This window comes from Girardinichthys multiradiatus, chromosome 12 (genome assembly GCF_021462225.1).
Source record: "Girardinichthys multiradiatus isolate DD_20200921_A chromosome 12, DD_fGirMul_XY1, whole genome shotgun sequence".
Taxonomy (NCBI): domain Eukaryota; kingdom Metazoa; phylum Chordata; class Actinopteri; order Cyprinodontiformes; family Goodeidae; genus Girardinichthys; species Girardinichthys multiradiatus.
In genome coordinates this window covers 21,678,424-21,703,632 of record NC_061805.1, presented here as the reverse complement: position 1 = coordinate 21,703,632, position 25,209 = coordinate 21,678,424, and the positions used below count along the sequence as shown (strand labels likewise).

At 39.5% G+C, this 25,209-nt stretch overlaps 1 protein-coding gene across 3 annotated transcripts in view; it reads left to right on the top strand.

The window, feature by feature from the left end:
- The first annotated feature begins 3,896 nt into the window (after positions 1-3,896).
- Positions 3,897-25,209, top strand: part of kcnip3b (Kv channel interacting protein 3b, calsenilin) — a 79,819-nt gene continuing 58,506 nt past the window's right edge. For 2 of the 3 annotated variants that reach the window (XM_047382593.1, XM_047382592.1), the window contains exons 1-2: positions 3,906-4,006; positions 5,909-6,031. In XM_047382593.1, coding sequence (XP_047238549.1) covers positions 4,001-4,006; positions 5,909-6,031 — 129 coding nt within the window. In that variant the 5' untranslated portion in view covers positions 3,906-4,000. Of the gene's footprint in view, positions 4,007-5,908; positions 6,032-25,209 lie in introns of all 3 variants that reach the window. The other variant, XM_047382594.1, reaches the window with a different exon arrangement.

Sequence of the window (25,209 nt, the reverse complement as noted above, 5' to 3'; positions counted from 1 at the left end):
CCATTTTATTTTTACAAAATAGTTTAAGATCAGTAAGAATGGATGCAGAGCTTTAGTAACCATTTTTTATCTAGTCTTGTCACAGATGCTCAGTTGGATTTAGGTCTGGACTTCAACTTTGGATGTATGTTTAGAGATGTCCTTCAGGAAGGTGAACCTCTATCCCTGTCTTAAGTCCATTTTAGCTTCTTACAGGTTTTTGTTCAGGATTGTCCTCTTCTTAGCTCCATTCATCTTCCCATCAACTCTAAAAAAAGCAACCCCACAGCATGATGCTACCACCACATTTTACTGTTGTATTCATGGCTTTTTTCACGTAGGCCAAAAAGTTACATTTTGGTCTCTTCTGAGCAAAGCACCCTCCTCCATGTGTTTGCTGTGTCCCCTGCATGACTTGTGGCAAATTGCCAATGGGACTTCTATTCAACAATGGCTTTTATGTTCACTCTTCTATAAACCTCACATTTGTGGAGTACCTGACTAATAACTGTCTTGTCAACAGATTTTTCCAACTTAGCTAAATTACACACAAGTAGAGTTTATTTACTAATTAGGTGACTTTAGAAGGCTATTGGCTGCACAACATTTTGGGGCACAGAGTAAAGGAGGTCAAAGATATTTTCATGCCATGCCTTTAAGATTACTCTTTGTATTTTTTTTTTTTTTTACTATTCTTGGCATTTTCTTGCCTCTAATTGGTATGTCACATAAAATCCCATTCAATGTTGTGGTGTAGTTTGATAAAATGTGAAGAAGTTGAAGTGGTATTCATATTTCTGGCAAGGCACTGTATGCCATCAAACCTACAACCATAACGGATGCTAAAAATTGACTTAAAACAATGTCGGTGAAATTTTGCAGATCTTCAAAACAAAACAAAAAAAACTGTAATTTCCGGTAGTTCCTTTTTGTTGATTTTAGCAACATTTATATTATGTGTCATTTTTATTTTCTTTGCTGTTTAGGTTATGAATAATCATGGCAAATAAGTCTTATGTTCAAAGAATATTGTTTGTGAATTTTCTTTATTTTATATTTCTTTACTATCTGTTTCCAGTGTTTCCTTGCTAATCTACCTACTTGTATTTCCACAGTTCCTCATCCTTGTTTTATCTGCCGGTTTACTTGATTTGGTAATTTTATTGCATGTCTCTAATGGTTAAATGTCTGTGATGTTTCTGATAATAAAACTGTGGCTCAGTGAGTAGAGTAGTTGTCTTGCAAACCAAAAGTCGTGGGTTGGATTCCAGCTTCCTCCTGCCACATGTTGTGCCCCTTGGCAAGTCACTTAAACCCCAGTTACCGACCCATCTGCATATAATAGTATAAAAGTGAGGGCATTCATGAGTGTGACTGGGTGAATGTGACTCTAGTGTAAAGTGATTAGCATGGCTACAAAAGCACCAGTCCTAATCCATTTATTTTGTTTTGTTACATGTGTTAGTTTTTCAGGTTTGCTTACATTCAGGTGTGGAACCATGTCTACATTCAAGATGCAAAAAAATTAAGTAGTTCATTAAAAACAGTAGGTGTGGTGATGTGTTTGATGAGAAACAGCATAAATTAGCTGCAGGCATTGATCTTTGTCCACGCAGTGTTTCTATGTTGTCACTATCTCCTTGTACATGTAAGAAATTAACTCCCTTTGAGTGAGAACTCGTGTCTTTAGGTTGCCGTTTCTCCAGCTTTGGTGTAAAACAGGAATCAATTTAATTGGAAAGACTTTCTTCCTTCCCATGTCCTGTAGGACGGCCACATTTCCCAGGTGCTCATTAAACAATCAGAATGACATGAGAAGAAGCTTGACCTTTCTCAGCCAGTGTTAGGTCCGTTTCTGCTGTCTCTTTCTTTCTGCTGCAGGCAGCTTTACAGGAAGGCGTCGACTAAATTGATTTAGTTCCTCACCAAGCTCACATGGCTTCTCTAGCAGGGCGTTAATTGCATTTCTCTGCTAAAGACTCTCATGACGATCATGTAATACAGACACACACCCACAAAAAAGGCAGAATCCTCCTCACATTATCTTTAATTTGCTGCAGTGATGACAGGGGAGAAAAAAGATGAATGAATGTTTAAAAAGTGTGTTTTTGTGCTTGTTGTTTCTCCTGTGTTCACATCTTTTATATATAAAAAATTATATTTTCAATCAATAACCTTTTTAAACATCCCTCTGGCATCTTTTAACAACAGTTAAATGGATGGATAATGAAAACAGCCTGAGGTTTTTAATTACGTTCTTAAAATTATTTCATTTAAATTTCTGTTGTAGACAGTTTTTAGACAAGCTCTTTAAAGTAGAAGCAAAGTTTGATGGGTGCTTATAATTTGTAAATAATCTGCCCCTGTAACATATGTGCATTTTATCAAATAATGTCTCTGCCTATTTGAAGAACCTGTCTGGACTGTGCACAGGCTTCAATTTCCTGGCTGATGTCTAGAGATGTTGCCTCAATATTTCTACTTAATGTTCTTTCTCCATAAGACCAATTTATTTTATGAAGTGTATCATTATCGCCTGCAGCAAAACACCCACATATGGTTCAGTTCCTTCCCGAACCATCAGAAGGCTCAGGCAGGAACTTTCCTAGAGATAAACATGCTTTGAAATCTGTGCAGCAAACCCACGACTAAAGCAAAAGACCTTGTGAAGATCCAGACAGAAGCTGGTAAGAGTGTCATTATCCAAAGTGAAACGAGGCTCTTACCAACATGTGCTGAAAGGCCAATCGGCGCGAAGGAAGCAGTTACTTCAAAAGCAACATAAAAGGCACGATTACAGTTTGTAAATGCACACAATTTCCGACTGAACTAAGACTGAGTGTTGAGTGTTTGGCCATAATGACCATTGTTACATTGGGAGAGGGAAGTTGCAAGCCTGAGAACATCCTCCCAACTCTAAAGTACGTGTGCTACAGGCTGCAGCATCATGTTGCGTTGGAGATAATGGTGAACCTCATAAAACAAATTGGTCTTATAGTAAAAGAACGCTAAGCGGAAATATTAAAACATTTCTAGATATTAGCCAGGAAGTTAATGCCTGTGCACAGTCCAGTCCAGCAAAGATCTTCAAATGGTCAAAGACTTGATAAAATGCACAAACTCATAGTGCAGGTGCAGATTATTTACAGGTCATAAGCACCCACTTTTGACTCTCTGTCTCCACCACAACCCCGCCCCAGCCTGGTGTCCCAGAATACCACTACTAAAGAAGAAAGCAAAGTTTCAAAACACGAAAAGATCCTCAAAAGACGGAAAATGTAAAACAGTAGCCAGACCCTTGTGCTAAAAAACAAAACAACCTAAAGTGATGTGTCTTCACATCATTAACAACTTGAGACATTTCTAACAACCTGACCACTGGGGATGGGCAATGATTTATTGTTATTATTTATACCTTACCTCTCGCCTAATCACCCCTGGAGATAAGCACCTGCATTAATCCATCAATGGATGGAAGGATGGGTTGCCAATCCCTACCAGCAACCTAAACTTGTTAGCTAATCACGTCTCATGAATTGCTGCTGATGTTGAAGATTTTAATGAAATTATTAGTTAGATCCTATTAATCCCCATTAAGCTGCAAAGTGTCAGTAAGTGTGTGAACATTAGAGTCTGAAGAGCACAAAGAGAGGAAAAAGATGAAGGAAGCACTCTGTTATATTAACTAAAAGAGTTGCAGCAATCCAGCTGCGAGGCTTAATGTTGCACACCTGCCCAGATGTTACATGTTGGATAAATAAATCCGCAGGCAGTTTGGTGACTGTCCCCGCGTCTTCAAGCATGAATTATAAAAGGATATCCACTTGTTTCCTCTGCACCCACCCGCTTTGTGAATTCCTGTGTGTGTGTGTGTGTGTGTGTGTGTGTGTGTGTGTGTGTGTGTGTGTGTGTGTGCGCGCACATTCCTTCGCATCCAGAGGAGCGGCATTTGGGTTGAGCCTCCGCGCAGAGAGGACACACTCGGTCAGGGATCTCTCTACAACAACACGGGGGTAAAAACATGCAGGTAAGACTCAAATACCTTCAACTCTTTTATTTTATTAAAAATAAAACGATATCTCTTGCAAACAGGAAATCACAGAAAACACATTAGTTAAATTTCCATCTGCTCACTGTGCTATTTGTTGGCTTTCCTCCTGATTTTTTATCCTCATGTCCTTATTTTTGTATCATCCCGCGGGTTTATGAGTTCATTTGCTGCCAGTTTTTGCCCAAAGCGGAGTTTCTTCGTGAAGTTATGTAATTGCAGCTCAGCTGGAAGCTGCATGTGGAGGAGACGCTTCGCTCTGAGCGCAGCACAAACCCTGCGGACACCAAGTGTCACTCGGCATCATGTCCCCCCACCGTGTCTTTTCCTCTCTCTCATTAGGTTTGGGCTTTTTTTGTTTTTTTATTTTTTTTAGCGTGGGCTTCATCAGTGGCACTTTTTCTTCGTGATTCAGGGAGTCACCCGTGTCTTCAGAGCTGTTGATAACGTGTGCGCCTCAAGTCCTCGTCTGAACAGCACGGAGAGTGGGATTTTGTGTCTGAAATCGTGTCTGCCTGTCTTTCTCCTGGCTCAGGGAGCAGGTTAGGAGATCAGTCCCTAACAACAAGCTGAGTCTGGATCTAACAGACTGGAATGTAAAAATCCTCAAAGTGGTTCCCTGCACCTCGCAAAGCCCTGCTCATTAATCAACTTTGGTTGAGTTTCCCCTCCTGTTTGAATGTTTGGAAATCAGGAACAACCTGTTACAAGATGCAAACTAAATCTTTTTTAGGAAGCAGGCCAGCTCAATTTGGCATGGGCATAAGCTGATTTACATGCGTCTGCTGTTTTATCTCGGAATCCTTCTGTCTGTGCGCATACATCGCTAATAGAGAAATTATTTCATAAATTAAGACATTGTTCATGCATAACATTATGATCACGGAGTGGTAAAGTAAATAACGCGTAACAAGGTTTCAACTTTTCATGTCAAAATTCAATATATTTCCAGAATAACATCTCCAGCGATGAGACTTTAAATATGGAACCTACAAACACTGAATGGATGGATGGATGGATGGATGGGTGGATGGATGGATGGATGGATGGGTGATGGATGGATGGATGGATGGATGGATGGATGAATGGATGGATGGATTGATGGATGGGTGGGTGGGTGGATGGATGGATGGATGGATGGATGGATGGATGGATGAATGGATGGATGGATGGATGGATTGATGGATGGGTGGGTGGGTGGATGGATGGATGGATGGATGGATGGGTGGGTGGGTGGATGGATGGATGGATGGATGGGTGGGTGGATGGATGGATGGATGGATGGATGGGTGGGTGGATGGATGGATGGATGGATGGATGGGTGGGTGGATGGATGGATGGATGGATGGATGGATGGATGGATGGTTGGGTGGATGGATGGGTGGGTGGATGGATGGATGGGTGGGTGGATGGATGGATGGATGGGTGGGTGGATGGATGGATGGATGGATGGATGGATGGATGGATGGATGGATGGATGGATGGGTGGATGGATGGATGGATGGGTGGGTGGATGGATGGGTGGATGGGTAGGTGGATGGATGGATGGATGGATGGATGGGTGGATGGATGGATGGATGGATGGATGGGTGGATGGATGGATGGATGGATGGATGGATGGGTAGGTGGATGGATGGATGGATGGATGGATGGATGGATGGATGGGTGGATGGATGGATGGATGGATGGATGGATGGATGTCCATAACTTCAAACAATTGAAATCAAAGGCCAAATGTTTTTGTAAGAAATCTGAAGTATACGGAGGCTTTGAGACATGCATAACCTATTGGGAGTTTTGTTTTTTAAATCTCTGGATTGTTGTTTTTCTTTCCCCAAATAACCCTTTCATTTTCTCATTCTTTACTTTAAACTCTTTTAGACTATTGTCGCCAAGTCACTTCAAACTGCTTCCGGTCATGATGCAGCTGAGATACCTGTAGAGGCATGCTCGGTTCCTACCAAAGATCTACTGGAAGCACTTTCCACATCCAGCAGTCTGAATGTAAAGAACATCTGGTTTTAATTTCAAAGTTTAACATATTACTGCCCGGGATTGGATTGTATACAAACCTATCTTATAATTCAGTTTTAAAGTGCAGTTTGTGCATACACTTTATTGCCAAAAGTATTTATCATCTACTTTAACTGCTACATGAACTTTAAGGACATCCTTTTCCTATTCTGTAAGGTCCAATTTGTTGATGGACCCACCCGTGCCAGCAATAGCAACTTTAACTATCCTGTAAGCATCTTCTAGAGGAATTAGGAGTGTGTTCATGTTCATAGTTAGATGAGAAAACCAGAATTGCAGCCTCTGCTCTAATTCATCCCAAAGGTGTTGAAAAAGTTTTAAGCCAGGACTCTGTGCAGACCAGTCAAGTTTCTCCACAACAAACTTTATACACTTGCAGCCACGGAAGTGATTATAACACCAACATTATTCAATGATTTGGTGGTGGGACCCAATACCTTTCTCAACATAGTGCACCTGAGACTGGAAACATTGTTTAAATACAACTATACCGCTGCTATGTTTATGTGCCATATTTCAAAATAACAATCTTTTCCTAATTTATCATCTTTCTGACAACAAAAATTATATATTTTTATATGGTTGTAAATTAATTCAGGGAGTAATGCATTAAAAGGTTTTTTGTTTTTCTACGTGTGAATACAGACAGCTCTTAATAATGCAACGGTGGTCAAAGTACAATTATGAGAATATGTGATTAGGGTTCCTCTACCATTTCTTTTGAGTAAATGGAAGAAGAATGATACTCTGATGGATAGTTAAGTAATGTGGGATTTTGAGAATCTATCGATTTATTTTTCTTTTTACATGTATTGGTATATTTGAAAGAAAGGACAGGTGACTGAATTATGGTCTAGTTTTTGTATCTTGTTATTATCATGTAATCCCTCAGTCCAAAAAATCTTAAAGTATTAAACAATGTTTATGCCGATTTCCCAAAACTCTATAATTCTGATTGATGCATAACTATTAGTCAATGAGTCATTTAATGAGGTAACTGTTAAATTTAGTTGAATTTGCTTAGTCTTGTGTTTTGTTTTTGCAGTATTATGATGAAAATCATAGTTTTAAAAGGTATTTCAGTTTGGAGTGAGTATTAGAAGCTTGGATTATAAACATAAGCTTGAAAACATCTTGGAGCATTTATAGTTTTCTTCTCTGGCTGTCTGTTAACATGCAGGTGTTTGATTTAAACCATGCTGCGAGGGATCTGGGGGCCTAATGTTTTCAGCTTGACTCCCTGCAGTTTTTTAAAATAATATAATGACTAGTTGTTCTTTGATTCTGACCCAAATTCAGTGGGATTAGAGGGGCTGTCAGAGAGGGTGAAGTGAAAATCGCCCCATCTTAAAACATTAGTAATACAACAGTTTTTCAGACTGAAACATCCACAGTTTATGCTGGAAATTAAATTATTTTAGTTCATGTTACCTTTTCTATGCTTTCAATAAACAGTTTGAAAGTAAGTAGAACAACAGAGAATTTGTACTTGTTTGTTTTACTTCTTTATTTTATCAAGGCTTCTGCATGAAAAATCTTTTACTTTTGGAAAGCTTGTTTATTTCCCCCTTAATTTGTAAGAACCGTGCATTTGTTGGTTGGACATCAGAATTGAGCATATGGGTTGCACCCATGAAAAACTTGGCAGACCCACTCTGTAAATGTCAAATAACTCATTCAGCTCTGGCGCTACTTATTGAATTATTGAATTTTGAAGAAGCAAGACATCCTGGCAAGTTAACAATGAATTTATCCAACAAACAGGACAATAGAGCATGGTAGAACCTGTACACTACCAAGACTGGCACCTCCTCCCCATGCTGCTCACCAGCTTGGTCACACACTGCTGTGGGCTGAAATCCCATTATTTAAACTGCATTTGTCACAAATCAGCAAATGTGGCTATGTTGGTCACCATGACACAAACATGAGACCTCAGCTGATCCCACAAGTGTTAAGTGAGGTGGAGGTCAGGACTCCAGTTGGCCAGTCCATCTTCTTCAACCCCAAATTCTGGAGGTACTCTTTGATAAACCCTGCACTGTATGGGTAGGCATTGCAACCTTGAAAGTTATGTTGCAGTACCTAAGTGTGGATCAGCACTGGTTGCAGAATCTCATCTTGATATTTCTCTGCATTGAGATTACCTCCAATGATGACCAACCTTGCTTTTCCAAGACACCATCACGTTGCCTCCACCAAAAGCCTTTTGGCATTGGCAGAGAGGCTTTGGCAAGTTTCTGTGGGCACAGCCCACATACTCAACTTTGCAGCTCAACTCACAAATGTATTTCCTTACAATTGTGGCTTCATTTATGTGGAAATAAACAGGCATTACAACAGTATGAGATTTATTTCTGAGAAACATTGTTACAACAAAGAAATATACCAAACAATTGCCTGATTGTTTATTATAAAGAACAAGGCTTCACAGAGTTTTTAAACTGCATTCACACCTCTATGGTGAATGCTTCATGGTGTCTGAGAGCCAAAAAATACAGATACAAAAGCTGCAATGGGTCCTAAATGACATTAGTCTTCTTATGAGGCAATTGTTTCTGTCATGATGCAAAAGTTTAGTGTTTCTTTTTCCTTAGTGTTTTTTTTTTTTTGGTCCTGTCGTCCTCTCTTATTAGAGCCCCTCAGCTGTCCTAGTTTCCTTCTCCCCATGCCTGTAGCTCATCATCTGTCAGCACGCCTGACACTCATTCAGCAGTCACGCTCACCAGTACTGATACTCCTTGTTTCTCTGTTTATGGCCATATCCTCCTGTTCCGTACCAGTGAGTTTCCTGTTTTCAACCTATCTCTCCTATGTCTTGTTTATGGTATTTATTGAGTTTGCTTTATGTCACCTTGCCTTTTTTTAATTTATATTCAAGTATTTTATTTACACCCTAACCTTCCTCACTCCTTGCATGCCTTTGACTCTTTCTACCACAACGATATAGACGCTTTTATAAAATAAAAAGCCAAAAGATGAACATTTTGTGATTGTAGAACATAAGATTACGATTTTGACAGGGCTGTCTGTTTTTCTACCTACTGTTTGCTCCATATGGGAGACTTAGATGAGGAGAAATAGATTTTCAGTTAAAGTGCAGGATTCCTTACTTTTACTGTCAGATAATGCTCTGCTCTCGCTCAAAACTCTGCACCCCCTCCAAAGTTATTTTCTGGCTCACACTAATCTCTTGCACAAATATATTTGACTCCTGTTTGAAAGCTACACCCTCTGCTTTAAATTCCTCTTTAGGAATGAAACCTGCGCTCTTGGTGCGTTTTATCCACTCGCAGATTTCTTTTTACTTACAACAAAGCGATGGTCTGATAACAGTACTGGACTGAAGAAACAGCTTTTGAGTGCAGAAGGATATCATATTTGAAAACAAGCAATACTTTTGAGTGTGAGAGATTAATTTTTTGGGAAAACAGTATAACATATAAAATCAGAGAGTGAAAAAAGGGCCTCTTGGTCTCAAGGTAAAAAAGGTCTGGTGTTTTTTTAACTTTGAACAGAAAGAAAGAAACCCCCCACACCTCAGTACTTATCTGTTTAGCTGTGCTTTCCACCCCAGGAGGTCACTCATTCTGAGCCTGGTTCTAATTGAGGTTTCTTTCTGTTAACTGGTAGTGATTCATTTCCACTGTCGCCACATGCTTGCTTAGGTAGAGGGATTGCTGCAAAATCAAAGACTCGATGCAATGAGCTGGGCTTCCTTAGATCGACACCTTGTTATCAGCTGACATTATAAACTAAATTTGACTCTATTGTGTTAGAACTAAGTTGGAACACAAATGTTTAAATTTAAATCTTGAATTTGTATTGGACTGATTTGATATTACATTTCTGGATATGAAGCAGACATGTTTCTCTCAAAGTGTCTTGAGGCAACATATTTGTAAATGTTCGCCATATAAATAAACTTAATTGAATTAAACCAGTTTAATAACTAACAGCAGATTTTGTTCCCTAAAATATTAGCTCTCCATCACCATATCTTCTCTCAATGCAGTGAAACCAAAGAGGAGGTTTGATGCAACCCATTGGCTTTCTTTGATAAAACAATTTTATCAATAAAATATCTGACAGGATTTAGTGGAATAGATCAAGAATAGAAAGTTAACAGATACTAAATTGGTGTTATGTAGCATTTATATAACTGAATTCCAACTGACCTGCTGACATTTTCTGTACTGCAGTAAAATAAGAGTTTGAATACTTTTTTGTCCTTTGGGGAAATTTGTTTTTGGATGAGAACAATAAGTGCATTTGCAATAGTCAATAAATAAATATATTATTAAACCATTTTTACACAATGTAAATAGTCCATCAGAAAGATACATCAAAGATGCATGAAGATGAAATCAAATAAATTATACATATTGTTCTGAGATTGAACTGAAGGAAGTATTAAACATGACTGCACATATAGCAATATCAGCTGCTTTGTGGAAAAACTGTAAACTGTGATTGGTTACTATTTTTTATTATTTAGTTATATATTTATTATATTTCTATTTATTACTATTTAGGTCATCTGTAATGTCCTGTTGCAATCTTGTCTTATTTTTTGTGCAAATGATTTCTTACAGCAAGAGCCAACCTAAACCTACTTAAAATTTAGTGGATGTGGTTCAGTTTATGCACAAAAGCAGAAGACTGTGGTTAGGGCTGTTAATGTTTGGTAACTTGTTATTATGCTTTTAAAAATGGACCAGTCCTGGGTCCTTATGCCCCTTTATCATTTTTAGTCCCATTTTGTCCCTTCCTGTTTAAATTGCATACCCATGTACCTGTTTATTTATCTGGGTGGTTGGGAATTTGTTGATGAATTGCGGAGTTAAATATTCCAAAAAAATATGTAAGTCTCTCATATTATTAACTGTTTGTTTTTTCTTAAGACTTCATATGTTTGACCGTTAACGATGAATGTGGTTGTGATGCCTTTACAAAGCTGTAAAAGTATTTGCCCACTTACAGATTTCTCCTGGTTTTGCTTTTTTGTCACAGTTAAATGTTTCAGATCATGAAACTAATTTTACTAACTCAAGTAAATACAGTTTTTAAATGATCCTGCTAGATCAGTGGAATTGAGTAGACACTTAATAGAACATTAATGGAACCCAAATTAAACTATTATATACATTATGTCTGTTTAGAAGGGGTAAGAAAGACATTTCTAAGACTTGGGACTCCCGCAAACCACGGTGAGAGCCATTATTCTCAAATGGAGACCATGGAAGAGTGGTGAACCTTACCAGGAGTTCCTGATTTACCACAATCACTCCCAGAGCGCATTAATGACACATCCGGGAAGTCAAAAAGAAATCAGAGCATCTAAAAAGCTGCTGGTCTCACATGGTCTCAGTTCAGCTCTATGCTCATAATTCAACAAAAAGAGACCGGGCAAAAACGGCATCTATGGGAGAGATCCACAGTGAAAACCACTGCTGACCAAAAATAACACAAAGGCCCGTCTCACATTTGTTTGATGATCCCCAAGACTTTTGTTAAAATATTATTTGTCCTGCCATCATATATGCAACAATTTTTGAAGGTGTACCTGTACATCCCAGTATATCTGGTATAAACCTAACAGCATTTCAGAAAGCAACATCAAACCTGCAGTCAAACATGGGGATCCTTTGGATGCTTCAGAATCAAGACAAATTACATTAAATGCTGAAACCATGAATTCTGTCTAGGATGATTTGGATAGCTTTTTGTTATGATTTGGGGTTGTTTGGTTTCTGGTTTTTTCTTATGTTTCTGTTTATTATTTTCCTGGTTATGCTTTAGTTTCATGTTTTTCTAGTTTCTGTTAGTTTGTATTCAAGAATCTCTGTTTTGCTCCAGGTACATTTTGTTCTGTTTGTCAATTATCTTTATTCGGTTCACCTACTCCAAGCTAATCTGTCTCCTTGCTCCACCAGGTTCACACTCCATATATACACACCTGTTCAGTTATTCATGGCGGAAACATTTTTCAGATCATGTCACCTGTGTCCTGTTGTTCACCCCAAGCCTGTTTTACCAGCCTGCCCATGTCTGTTTTTGCCTGTCTTGCCTGCATGTTTATTGTTTTGGTTCCTGCCTCCTCCTGTGAGTGAGTTTTTTGTTATTAAATCTTTTTCATTCACGTCATGCTGCCTGCTCGTCTGCATTCCGGGGTCCTTTGCTACACAAACCTTAACACTTTTTCTCTTTATAAATGTCATGATTATTTAATAAACTTCTATTTGTATTTATGGGATAATCTTTAATATTAAAATTTATTTTAAACTGAAACAAAGTGTAAAAAAAAAATAATAAAACAGAAGAAATCTGTAAACGCTTTTTTGCAGCACTGTAGTTTTAATGCCTAAGGAACATTAAAATGAACATTTTCATCATAAAGCCAAAATTAAGAACTAACAATTGTCTCATTAAGAGGGTAAGAAGCAACTACAGGTCCTTCTCAAAAAATTAGCATATTGTGATAAAGTTCATTATTTTCCATAATGTCATGATGAAAATTTAACATTCATATATTTTAGATTCATTGCATACTAACTGAAATATTTCAGGTCTTTTATTGTCTTAATACGGATAATTTTGGTATACAGCTCATGAAAACCCAAAATTCCTATCTCACAAAATTAGCATATTTCATCCGGCCAATAAAAGAAAAGTGTTTTTAATAAAAAAAACGTCAACCTTCAAATAATCATGTACAGTTATGCACTCAATACTTGGTTGGGAATCCTTTTGCAGAAATGACTGCTTCAATGCAGCGTGGCATGGAGGCAATCAGCCTGTGGCACTGCTGAGGTCTTATGGAGGCCCAGGATGCTTCGATAGCAGCCTTTAGCTCATCCAGAGTGTTGGGTCTTGAGTCTCTCAACGTTCTCTTCACAATATCCCACAGATTCTCTATGGGGTTCAGGTCAAGAGAGTTGGCAGGCCAATTGAGCACAGTGATACCATGGTCAGTAAACCATTTACCAGTGGTTTTGGCACTGTGAGCAGGTGCCAGGTTGTGCTGAAAAATAAAATCTTCATCTCCATAAAGCTTTTCAGCAGATGGAAGCATGAAGTGCTCCAAAATCTCCTGATAGCTAGCTGCATTGACCCTGCCCTTGATAAAACACAGTGGACCAACACCAGCAGCTGACACGGCAGCCCAGACCATCACTGACTGTGGGTACTTGACACTGGACTTCTGGCATTTTGGCATTTCCTTCTCCCAAGTCTTCCTCCAGACTCTGGCACCTTGATTTCCGAATGACATGCAGAATTTGCTTTCATCCGAAAAAAGTACTTTGGACCACTGAGCAACAGTCCAGTGCTGCTTCTCTGTAGCCCAGGTCAGGCGCTTCTGCCGCTGTTTCTGGTTCAAAAGTGGCTTGATCTGGGGATTGCGGCACCTGTAGCCCATTTCCTGCACACGCCTGTGCACGGTGGTTCTGGATGTTTCTACTCCAGACTCAGTCCACTGCTTCCGCAGGTCCCCCAAGGTCTGGAATCGGCCCTTCTCCACAATCTTCCTCAGGGTCCGGTCACCTCTTCTCGTTGTGCAGCGTTTTCTGCCACACTTTTTCCTTCCCACAGATTTCCCACTGAGGTGCCTTGATACAGCACTCTGGGAACAGCCTATTCGTTCAGAAATGTCTTTCTGTGTCTTACCCTCTTGCTTGAGGGTGTCAATAGTGGCCTTCTGGACAGCAGTCAGGTCGGCAGTCTTACCCATGATTGGGGTTTTGAGTGATGAACCAGGCTGGGAGTTTTAAAGGCCTCAGGAATCTTTTGCAGGTGTTTAGAGTTAACTCGTTGATTCAGATGATTAGGTTCATAGCTCGTTTAGAGACCCTTTTAATGATATGCTAATTTTGTGAGATAGGAATTTTGGGTTTTCATGAGCTGTATGCCAAAATCATCCGTATTAAGACAATAAAAGACCTGAAATATTTCAGTTTGTGTGCAATGAATCTAAAATATATGAATGTTAAATTTTCATCAAGACATTATGGAAAATAATGAACTTTATCACAATATGCAAATTTTTTGAGAAGGACCTGTATAAGTGAGAAGAAAAAATGTTGGTTTTAGAAATAAAGAACCAGCTTACAGTTGCACCTGTCAAAGTGTGTCTCATAAATACCTCTCATACATATGCTGGTACCACAAAACAAGTACATGGCTTTAGATTTACCTTTTTCTTTTCGACACTAGGTCTAATGCTGCATGTTTCCTCAGGGTGGCCACACAGTGTCAACCTGTACAGGTCACTGATGGCATGCCAGACAGACTGACTGCAGAGCACACGCAAATGCAGAGACAGAGGGCTTTGTGTTGCAGCTGATACCATGTCTGTGGGACCCACCTGTTAAATAGGTGGAGGGATTGGTTGATTTATACTCAGTAAATAATTGAACAGTTCTGGTAACTTTATCTTATAAGTGTGTAGAGGGATGGGCTCAGTAGACTCCACCCCAAACCAGGGGAAGAGCTGGCAGCTGAAGCTCTGCAGAAATAGAAACAAAGTTAAGTTTTATCCTTTAAGAAGCAAAAATCATTCAACAGCTTTTTGTCTCGATGGTTATATTTATTTCCAGGAACGCAGCTGAACGTTGCTAAAGAATTACCCTAATTATAATTGTTGCATATGTTTGGATTTGTCAAGTGAGGTGGAGGAAGATGTGAACCCTAGGAATTTATAAGAACTATGAGACAAACCCAGCCTAAGTTTATTTTACCACAGAGGAGACCAGCTTTTGTACAAGTACACACACATACATACAGGGGTTGGACAATGAAACTGAAACACCTAGTTTTAGACCACAATAATTTATTTGTATGGTGTAGGGCCTCCTTTTGCGGCCAATACAGCGTCAATTCATCTTGGGAATGACATATACAAGTCCTGCACAGTGGTCAGAGGGATTTTAAGCCGTTCTTCTTGCAGGATAGTGACCAGGTCACTACGTGATACTGGTGGAGGAAAACGTTTGCTGACTCGCTCCTCCAAAACACCCCAAAGTGGCTCAATAATATTTAGATCTGGTGACTGTGCAGGCCATGGGAGATGTTCAACTTCACTTTCATGTTCATCAAACCAATCTTTCACCAGTCTTGCTGTGTGTATTGGTGTATTGTCATCCTGATACACGGCACTGCCTTCAGGATACAATGTTTGAACTATTGGATGCATATGGTCCTCAAGAATGGTTCGGTAGTCCTTGGCAGTGACGCGCCCATCTAGCACAAGTATTGGGCCAAGGGAATGCCATGATATGGCAGCCCAAACCATCACTGATCCACCCCCATGCTTCACTCTGGGCATGCAACAGTCTGGGTGGTACGCTTCTTTGGGGCTTCTCCACACCGTAACTCTCCCGGATGTGGGGAAAACAGTAAAGGTGGACTCATCAGAGAACAATACATGTTTCACATTGTCCACAGCCCAAGATTTGCGCTCCTTGCACCATTGAAACTGACGTTTGGCATTGGCATGAATGACCAAAGGTTTGGCTATAGCAGCCCGGCCGTGTATATTGACCCTGTGGAGCTCCTGATGTACAGTTCTGGTGGAAACAGGAGAGTTGAGGTGCACATTTAATTCTGTCGTGATTTGGGCAGCCGTGGTTTTATGCTTTTTGGATACAATCCGGGTTAGCACCCGAACATCCATTTCAGACAGTTTCCTCTTGCGTCAACAGTTAATCCTGTTGGATGTGGTTCGTCCTTCTTGGTGGTATGCTGACATTACCCTGGATACCGTGGCTCTTGATACATCACAAAGACTTGCTGTCTTGGTCACAGATGCGCCAGCAAGACGTGCACCAACAATTTGTCCTCTTTTGAACTCTGGTATGTCACCCATAATGTTGTGTGCATTTCAATATTTTGAGCAAAACTGTGCTCTTACCCTGCTAATTGAACCTTCACACTCTGCTCTTACTGGTGCAATGTGCAATCAATGAAGACTGGCTACCAGGCTGGTCCAATTTAGCCATGAAACCTCATTGTCTGTCCATCCATCCATCCATCCATCCATCCATCCATCTTCTTCCTCAGTCATTAGCGCAAAACTCACTGCAGGAGTATTAAGGCCACGCTCCCTACATGCACTTTGCATCCCTCTGTCAAGGTCTGGGTTTGGATCGGACCAAAGTGCAGATAAGAGCTTGGCAGCAGCATGATGAGAGGAAGGCTTCTCTTTAATCAAAGGTCTCCAAAACGTAACATATATCACAGCAGGTACAAACATGAGTCGAGCCAAAAACTTACATGTGTACACAGTTCTGTAACGTAGCAAAACTGAGCATAAACAGGAGTAGTGAACGAGAGGACCCAGCAAGGAACTAAGAACACAGACCAACTAATATACAGAGAGACATGAGAGAGTAACAATAGACAGGCAATCAAAAGAACTAGGGACAGGTGTGACGAGGCAAACAGGGAGGCTGAAGGGCAGGTGAAACTAATACAAAACTAAACCCTGGGAGAAGGGACTAATAAACAATACAGTAAACAAACCTAAACCAACACTGACTGAAATAACTGGAAAGGAAGCAGACAACGTGAGGACTAGAATACATACACACCAAAATGTAAACAATAACAAACTAACCTGTCAGCAGGGACTGGAAGAAAAGAGACTTAAACTAGAGAACTATAATAATAATAATAATAATCATAATAAAGAGAAAACCATTCTAAGTGATAAATAAGAAAACAACAACAACAACTAAAGGAACTATGAGCGAGGGGAGAGAGAACTGCAAACAGTAGGAGGCAGGAGGGAGAACAAAACTAACATCAAAATAACTGAACGAATAAACAGACAAACACAAAACCAACAAAGAGTCCCAAAATGTCGAACCCCGACACCCTCCATCACATATCCAGATGAATACTACAAACCTGAACTAGTGAGGCCACATTTTTCAGCTCAGACCCTCACATTTGAGCCCTTGGGCTAAATAAAATACGTTTTGATAAAGTTTTTGGGTAAATATATTTTATTATGATTATGGTTGGATATTACAGTTTTGAAAAAATGTCCCCAACTTAATTCCTATTCATTTCCACAATCTCCATGGAAAGTTTCCAGTTTGGAATATTTCTGAAATACCCTAACATCGAACGTAATGTTTCTAGACATTTCTTTGGAAAAATATCAAACGTTTTTGGCCCTTTGGAACACTGTTAGTGTAAAACACTGCATGCTTTCTATAAGTCTTTCTATATGGTTGTAGAAAGCATGCAGTGTTTGGTAAAACATAGTGGCAGTAAATGGAAGTAGCTGAAAGTCTCACTTTTCTGAAAATAATCAGTTTGTGTTTTACTCATGAATTTATACCTGCGCCACAGTAATAAAGGTGTCAAAACATCATTTAAATACTGTGGCATTCCTCAAGCTTAGTCTACAGTTAATTTTTACACAGTAACATGATGCTTGGTCCTTAAAAGTTCCGTTGGGTTGTTCCTTTGTTTAAAGCAAAAAGCTGTTTCCTGTGGCAAAAAGTGTTTCCAACAGAGAGACTGCTTTTAACAGGTGAAGATAAATCTTCACCTATTTACTTTTAATGAAACTCCTCTATTTTTCCTGCACAGAAGATCTACAGGGAAAGTAGGAGTACTCATTACATACTTTTTATGCATTCCAAAAGGTTCGTTTGTCAGACTAAAAGTACCTTTTGAAATAACAACCTTTAAGCAGGTATGAAACATACTTTCCATTAAACCCAAATTTCTGTATTAAAAAAGTTTTTTTATCGGTCTGATGTAATATTCTAATTTCAAATGTCATGTATTCATACGTTGTAAGCAGAAAATAATCAAAATTGAAGGTTTTGAATACATCACTTTTATGATGTATGCTCCAGTGAGCATATCTCGTGGGCATAGCCTTCTTAACAGCGAACCAGGGCCCTTCCATTTACTGCCCAGTACTAGTGTTGGAAGTGTGGTAATCCCAGTCTACCCATCTCTCTTGGTTTATGTAATTGAATTTTTGATATTCAATGGGCTTTAACACCCCTGACAAAAGGCAAAAATATTGAGTGTAAGAATTTAGTTTTACAATTTACAGAAAGTAAGGGAGGAGGCCCAGGGGACGGCCCAGGACACGCTGGAGGGACTATGTCTCTCGGCTGGCCTGGGAACGCCTTGGGCTCCCCATGGAGGAACTGGGGGAGGTGTCTGGAGAGAGGGACGTCTGGGCGTCTCTGCTGAGTCTGCTGCCCCCGCGACCCGGTCCTGGATAAGCGGAAGACGACGAACGAACGAACGAATTTACAGAAAGTGTCCATCTGCATCAACTGCTTGTGACACATTTGTACCATTCTTAATATGTGGTTGGGGGCCAAACAAAATCATTCCTAGGGCCACAAATGGCTCCCGGGGGGCACTTTGGACACTCCTGCCCTAAAGCTTTTCTGCAAATCAGTTTAACATATAAAAAGAAAAATTAATCAGAGCCAAAAATCACATTAAGAATCATTTTCTTGCTTTTTACTCATTTTGGCTACAATTTGCCCTACACATCTTTAAAATCCTGATAATAAATATTGAACTAAAGGATTTCCAATTTTTTACTGTTGACAAAATAATAACATTTTTGAGTTAATTGAAAAATTATGGATAATATTGTTTTTTTTAAGGTAAAGATTATACAGGTCCTTCTCAAAATATTAGCATATTGTGATAAAGTTCATTATTTTCCATAATGTAATGATGAAAATTTAACATTCATATATTTTAGATTCATTGCACACTAACTGAAATATTTCAGGTCTTTTATTGTCTTAATATGGATGATTTTGGCATACAGCTCATGAAAACCCAAAATTCCTATCTCACAAAATTAGCATATCATTAAAAGGGTCTCTAAACGAGCGATGAACCTAATCATCTGAATCAACGAGTTAACTCTAAACACCTGCAAAAGATTCCTGAGGCCTTTAAAACTCCCAGCCTGGTTCATCACTCAAAACCCCAATCATGGGTAAGACTGCCGACCTGATTGCTGTCCAGAAGGCCACTATTGACACCCTCAAGCAAGAGGGTAAGACACAGAAAGAAATTTCTGAATGAATAGGCTGTTCCCAGAGTGCTGTATCAAGGCACCTCAGTGGGAAGTCTGTGGGAAGGAAAAAGTGTGGCAGAAAACGCTGCACAACAAGAAGAGGTGACCGGACCCTGAGGAAGATTGTGGAGAAGGGCCGATTCCAGACCTTGGGGGACCTGCGGAAGCAGTGGACTGAGTCTGGAGTAGAAACATCCAGAGCCACCGTGCACAGGCGTGTGCGGGAAATGGGCTACAGGTGCCGCATTCCCCAGGTCAAGCCACTTTTGAACCAGAAACAGCGGCAGAAGCACCTGACCTGGGCTACAGAGAAGCAGCACTGGACTGTTGCTCAGTGGTCCAAAGTACTTTTTTCGGATGAAAGCAAATTCTGCATGTCATTCGGAAATCAAGGTGCCAGAGTCTGGAGTAAGACTGGGGAGAAGGAAATGCCAAAATGCCAGAAGTCCAGTGTCAAGTACCCACAGTCAGTGATGGTCTGGGGTGCCGTGTCAGCTGCTGGTGTTGGTCCACTGTGTTTTATCAAGGGCAGGGTCAATGCAGCTAGCTATCAGGAGATTTTGGAGCACTTCATGCTTCCATCTGCTGAAAAGCTTTATGGAGATGAAGATTTAATTTTTCAGCACGACCTGGCACCTGCTCACAGTGCCAAAACCACTGGTAAATGGTTTACTGACCATGGTATCACTGTGCTCAATTGGCCTGCCAACTCTCCTGACCTGAACCCCATAGAGAATCTGTGGGATATTGTGAAGAGAACGTTGAGAGACTCAAGACCCAACACTCTGGATGAGCTAAAGGCCGCTATCGAAGCATCCTGGGCCTCCATAAGACCTCAGCAGTGCCACAGGCTGATTGCCTCCATGCCACGCCGCATTGAAGCAGTCATTTCTGCCAAAGGATTCCCGACCAAGTATTGAGTGCATAACTGTACATGATTATTTGAAGGTTGACGTTTTTTGTATTAAAAACACTTTTCTTTTATTGTTTGGATGAAATATGCTAATTTTGTGAGATAGGAATTTTGGGTTTTCATGAGCTGTATGCCAAAATCATCCGTATTAAGACAATAAAAGACCTGAAATATTTCAGTTAGTGTGCAATGAATCTAAAATATATGAATGTTAAATTTTCATCATGACATTATGGAAAATAATTAACTTTATCACAATATGCTAATATTTTGAGAAGGACCTGTATATTCAGGAAAAAAACATGAAATAAAGTTGTAAAGTCTACATCCTTACACCTAGCTGTGTTAAATTGACCAATATGAGAAGGAATTACCAGCTAGTAAAAGATGATGTGTGTGTGTGTGTGTGTGTGTGTGTGTGTGTGTGTGTGTGTGTGTTAAAGAGGAAGAACAGTTGTTAATTGAAAACGGGCTCCTCCAGAGCTCAGAGCCTCCCCAGAGAATTAAGTCTGTCTCCACATGAAGGCTCTAACATCAATATAACACACACTTTGTCTCCAACACACTTGAGCACGCACAAACACACACAGCATGCAGTCCATATGGATGTGCTATCCTCCCACAGACGCACTGATTCGCACTGACAGCCATACTGAGAGGCCCAAACGCTCAGGACACAAATAGTATCAGCTCTCGACCATCAGCCGATCTCCTCCATCATGTGGCTCATATAGAATCCACTTTGAATCATCACAAGAGCATATAGAGAAATCATGATATTTATATTAACGTATAGTAAAGGTTACAGGTCTGGTTGCAATTATATGCAGCAAATTGGAACCAAACAGTGGCTTATTTCCAACATTTCATCATTATTTCTAACCTTCTTCCAGCATCTCTCATCCTATTTTTCTGCTCAAAAGTGATTTGTTTTTGCTCTTTATTTACAAAACTTTATTAGCTCTACAGTGCTTTCCTTTGCAGATTTATGTTTCACTTGTTGAGAACGACAATATATTTTCTAAAAAAAAGCTCAACTTTTCTTATATAGGATCCCATTTTGGTGTAATAATTTATTTCAAAATAGACTAAATTAAAGATTAACTCAACAAAAAGGGATCTTTTTCAGAATACATTACTTAAGCATTTTATAAACTGCTGCTTTATCTTGCAAAACAACTTCCAAAAGTTTCTGAATTCTTGCAGGAAAAAAGCTCAGAAGTTAAAGTAGAGAAAAGGTCAAAGAAGAGCAAACTCACTGAGTAAAACTCAGACAATAGATAAAATTGAATGCAAAGTAGAAATGTTTTTGCCAAAGGTAACAGTTAAAAGGGTAATAATTCCCTTAGGAGGAACTGAGTTTTTAGTCTAATACTGGTGTTTTCATCTACCAAAAACAATAACCATCTAATAGTTTTTTTAAACATTATTTCTCTTATGTTTCAAATTATATTAGACCTCTTGGAACAGAAGTCCGGTCATGTTACATGTCTTGTCTTGTAACAGAGGTGGGCCAAGCAGAGCCAAACTCATCACATGCATGCAAGAGTCTGAACCTTTCAGCAATATGTCACAATACTTTCCATGTTGTGTTAAGCTTGCACATATCAGTGTTTGCCTGTTATGTCCCTTATTACAGCACCAATTCGTGTTAGTGATCAATAGGATCATGTAAGCTAGCAGTCGTGGCACTGATTTTTATTTTAAACATACCAGCTCTGTTGTCAAGGTTATTAATAACAATATATTGTAACGTGTGGTTATTTGCATGTTTAACCATAAACGTGTATTTAGGCCTCTCGCTGTTTCTACTTTCATAGTTTTTTTTACATGGGAATTTTCCAATCATTTAGGAAGGCAAAATGTTCAATGTCCACCCATGCTTATTAAGTAACTAGTCATTGCAATGTGTTGTTCTTTTACACATTCTGCCAACAAAATAAGCAGTCTTAGAAGTGTCATTTCTTGCACAATAGAGATTTGAGACCACTGGTGATCCTGGATTGTGTATATGTTTTTATAATTTTCCTACCGCTGTATCCGCTGCTCTTCTTCCCTTCTGCTGTCACTTTTTGTCACTACTTGTTCCACCTTGTGTTCCTTGTCTCATTTTTCTTCATTGTTAAAGTGCACACATGCTTGCAGAAGCAGAGACTCCCATCCCACTGGATAGATCCTGGTTTGCGTCTCAGCCTCACCTGAACTGCAGTCTGATGACAGGTGACATTTTGGAGTGAGAAAATGACGTAGGAGAAGGAGTGATTGACAGTGAAATAAATTGGACAGAATGGAGAGATGATGAGATGAAGCAATTGAGGACAGAGATGTGCAGACATCCAGGGAGGCAGAGACATAATAAATATTAATGTGAGACACTAATGAAATGGCTGTTGTTTTCCATTGTGTGTGTAATCTGTTTTTGTTTCAAGTAAATCTGGTTATATCTTTGAAATGTAACCCAGTGGATCAATTAGAACTTCTCAGATTTTTGTGACATCTATCTGATCGAGCGCAGGATAAAGGTTTTCTTCCAGTCTAACAAGGCAGGTTATGTACTTTACACCCCAAATAGAGATAGTTTTAAAGTTCAAACATCTCTGTAATTGTCCTATAAAAATTTGCTGACTTGAAAGACCAGCATGTATATTATAAGACAACATTCCTGAGGGGCTGTAAATGACTTCAACATTGTCATGTTGCAAAAACCATCATGAGATGATTTGAGGTTTGTGACATGGTGCTTCATCCTGCTGGAAGTAACCATCAGAAGATGGGTAGACTGGTCATGAAGGACTGTGGTGTTTACATGATGCTCAGTTGGTACACAGGGACCCAAAGCATGTCAAGAAAATACTCCCCACACCATTACATTCCCACCACCACCCTGAACTGTTTATACAAAGCAGGATGGATCCAAGCTTTCATGTTGTCTGTGCCAAATTCTGACGATGCCATCTCATGGTTGCAGCTGAAATCGATTCTCGTCACAGAGGCAATGTTTTCCAATCTATTAACATTCAATTTTGGTGCAACTATGTGAATTGCTGCTTCAGTTTCCTGTGCTTAGGTGACAGGAGAGGCTATCGGTGTGGTCCTCTGCTGCTGTAGCCCAGCTGCTTCAATGCTTGGCATTTTGTGTGCTAACAGGTTGTATTCTACATACCTTGGGCTATGGGCAATTGAGGTACAGTTACCCTTGTTTCATCTCAAACCACTCTGCCCATTGACCTCGGACTTTGCAGCTCACTGGATAATTTCTCTGTAAACCTGCTAGATGGTTGTTTATGAAAATCCCAGTAAATCTGCAGTTTTGGAAATACCAACAATTGTGCCAGTTGTGTTGAAAGAGTCACTGTAAGAGTACAGAAGATTAAAAGATGTATGGGTTTAATTTGATTCTATATGTATGACACAGTGTTGTTATTAATAGTATTCTTTTTGTCGGTACATTGCTAGGTTGAATATTGTTGGGAGGTGCATCAGGGTTGGGAGCAAATAAACCATCCAGCAAGATTATATCAAGTTGACTGAACAGGCCAGTAAATTGCTAAAAAGAGATCAAATAATTCAAAAGCAGGTCAAATTCAGTTTCTTGTGGTATTTTCGGTGGCTTTCCCTCAGGCTCTGACATATTGGGCTGCATGCTTCATTGGCAATATTTTCCCACAGTAAATATTGAATTTTGTTCTTGGACTTTATGGACATCTCAATAAACCTTTTAAAGGCTGTAATGTTCAAACTTTTGCCCCTGTGTCTTATTGTTGGCAGAAATCACATGATCTATGTAGTTAGTTTGTTTAGATCAGTTCAAAACGCCTCCATGTTGACAAACATCATGTAATGAGGCCAAAGTTTATGCTTCAAGTAAACCAACATTCATTCAGCAAGTGATATTTAATAATTTATAGCTGATTATAATAATGTGTACAGTGTCTCTGCTTTGTGTTTGCTTGGAGAGTCGCAGCTGTTTGTTCTGCTCTAGGCCGGGGCCTTAGGTTCGTGTTATTGTGGGTTTCAGAGGCTGTTGTACAGACAATTTTGCCGCAGGATAACTTCAGTCAAAGCTTTAAGGAGCAGAAGATATCCTTAAAATGGGAGCATGAGAGCTATGATCGGGAGTATGCCGCCATGTTCATCAGCCCGTGAATAAACAACTAATATAGCTTTAAATTGTTCTTGTGTTTACACTGCATCTGTCTGCATCAGTTTGTCTCATGGCTCTCCTGCTTGCTAGTTTCTGAGCTTTACTGAAAAGTCACATCAGAAACGATTCTTTATTCTCATTTTATAGTTCAAATAAATGGGTCTTGATGTGCTTTCGAATAACTCCCCTCTGCTCTGCTACCCTTGATGCACTTTATTAGATTAGTGGCTAAACTGTATTTTCTGTCTCTTTACCCATTTTGATGTGCTGCCATTGCATTATGAGTCAGTTCAACTCTGAATATTCTGTCACTTCAAATTATTTATACCACTTGAAATTTTTCACATTTTGTCATGTTAAAACCACAAACCTCTGTATTTCTTGGGAATTTCATGTAATCGTTCAATTCAACCGGTGTTATGTGTCATTGTGAAGTGGAAAGTAAATTATACATGGTATCCATGGTTTTAAATATTTCTTACACATCAGAGGTTTGTTAGAGAACATGAGAGAGGTCAGGGAGAACATTGTGGTAAGGTTTAAAACAAATTATTGTTAAACAACAATAATCCAAGCTTTAAACATCTCATGGAGTACTGTTTGATCCATCTTCTGGGAATGGAAAGAGGCACAACTGGAAACCTATGTAGATGTGGGCATTAACCTAAATTGACAGTTGTGGGGCTAGGAGAGCATTAATCAGAGAAAAAACATGAGGCTCATGGTAACTCCGGAGGATCTGCAGAGATCTACAGCCCAGATGGGAGAATCTGTTGACCGGATATTGGTAGTGCACGCCACAAACCTGGCCTTCAGAGAAAAGTAGCCAGAAGAAAGCAATGGTTGAGAGATATGCAAAAGGAATGCATTTTCAGTTTGTTCTGAGCCATGTAGGACGCAGCACACATGGTGGTAAACTAACTTTGCGAATCAACATGAACACACCACACCCATGGTGAAACACGGTGGAGCTACATACAGGGCAATTCTGTAAGAAAAGAGGCTGCATAAGACTT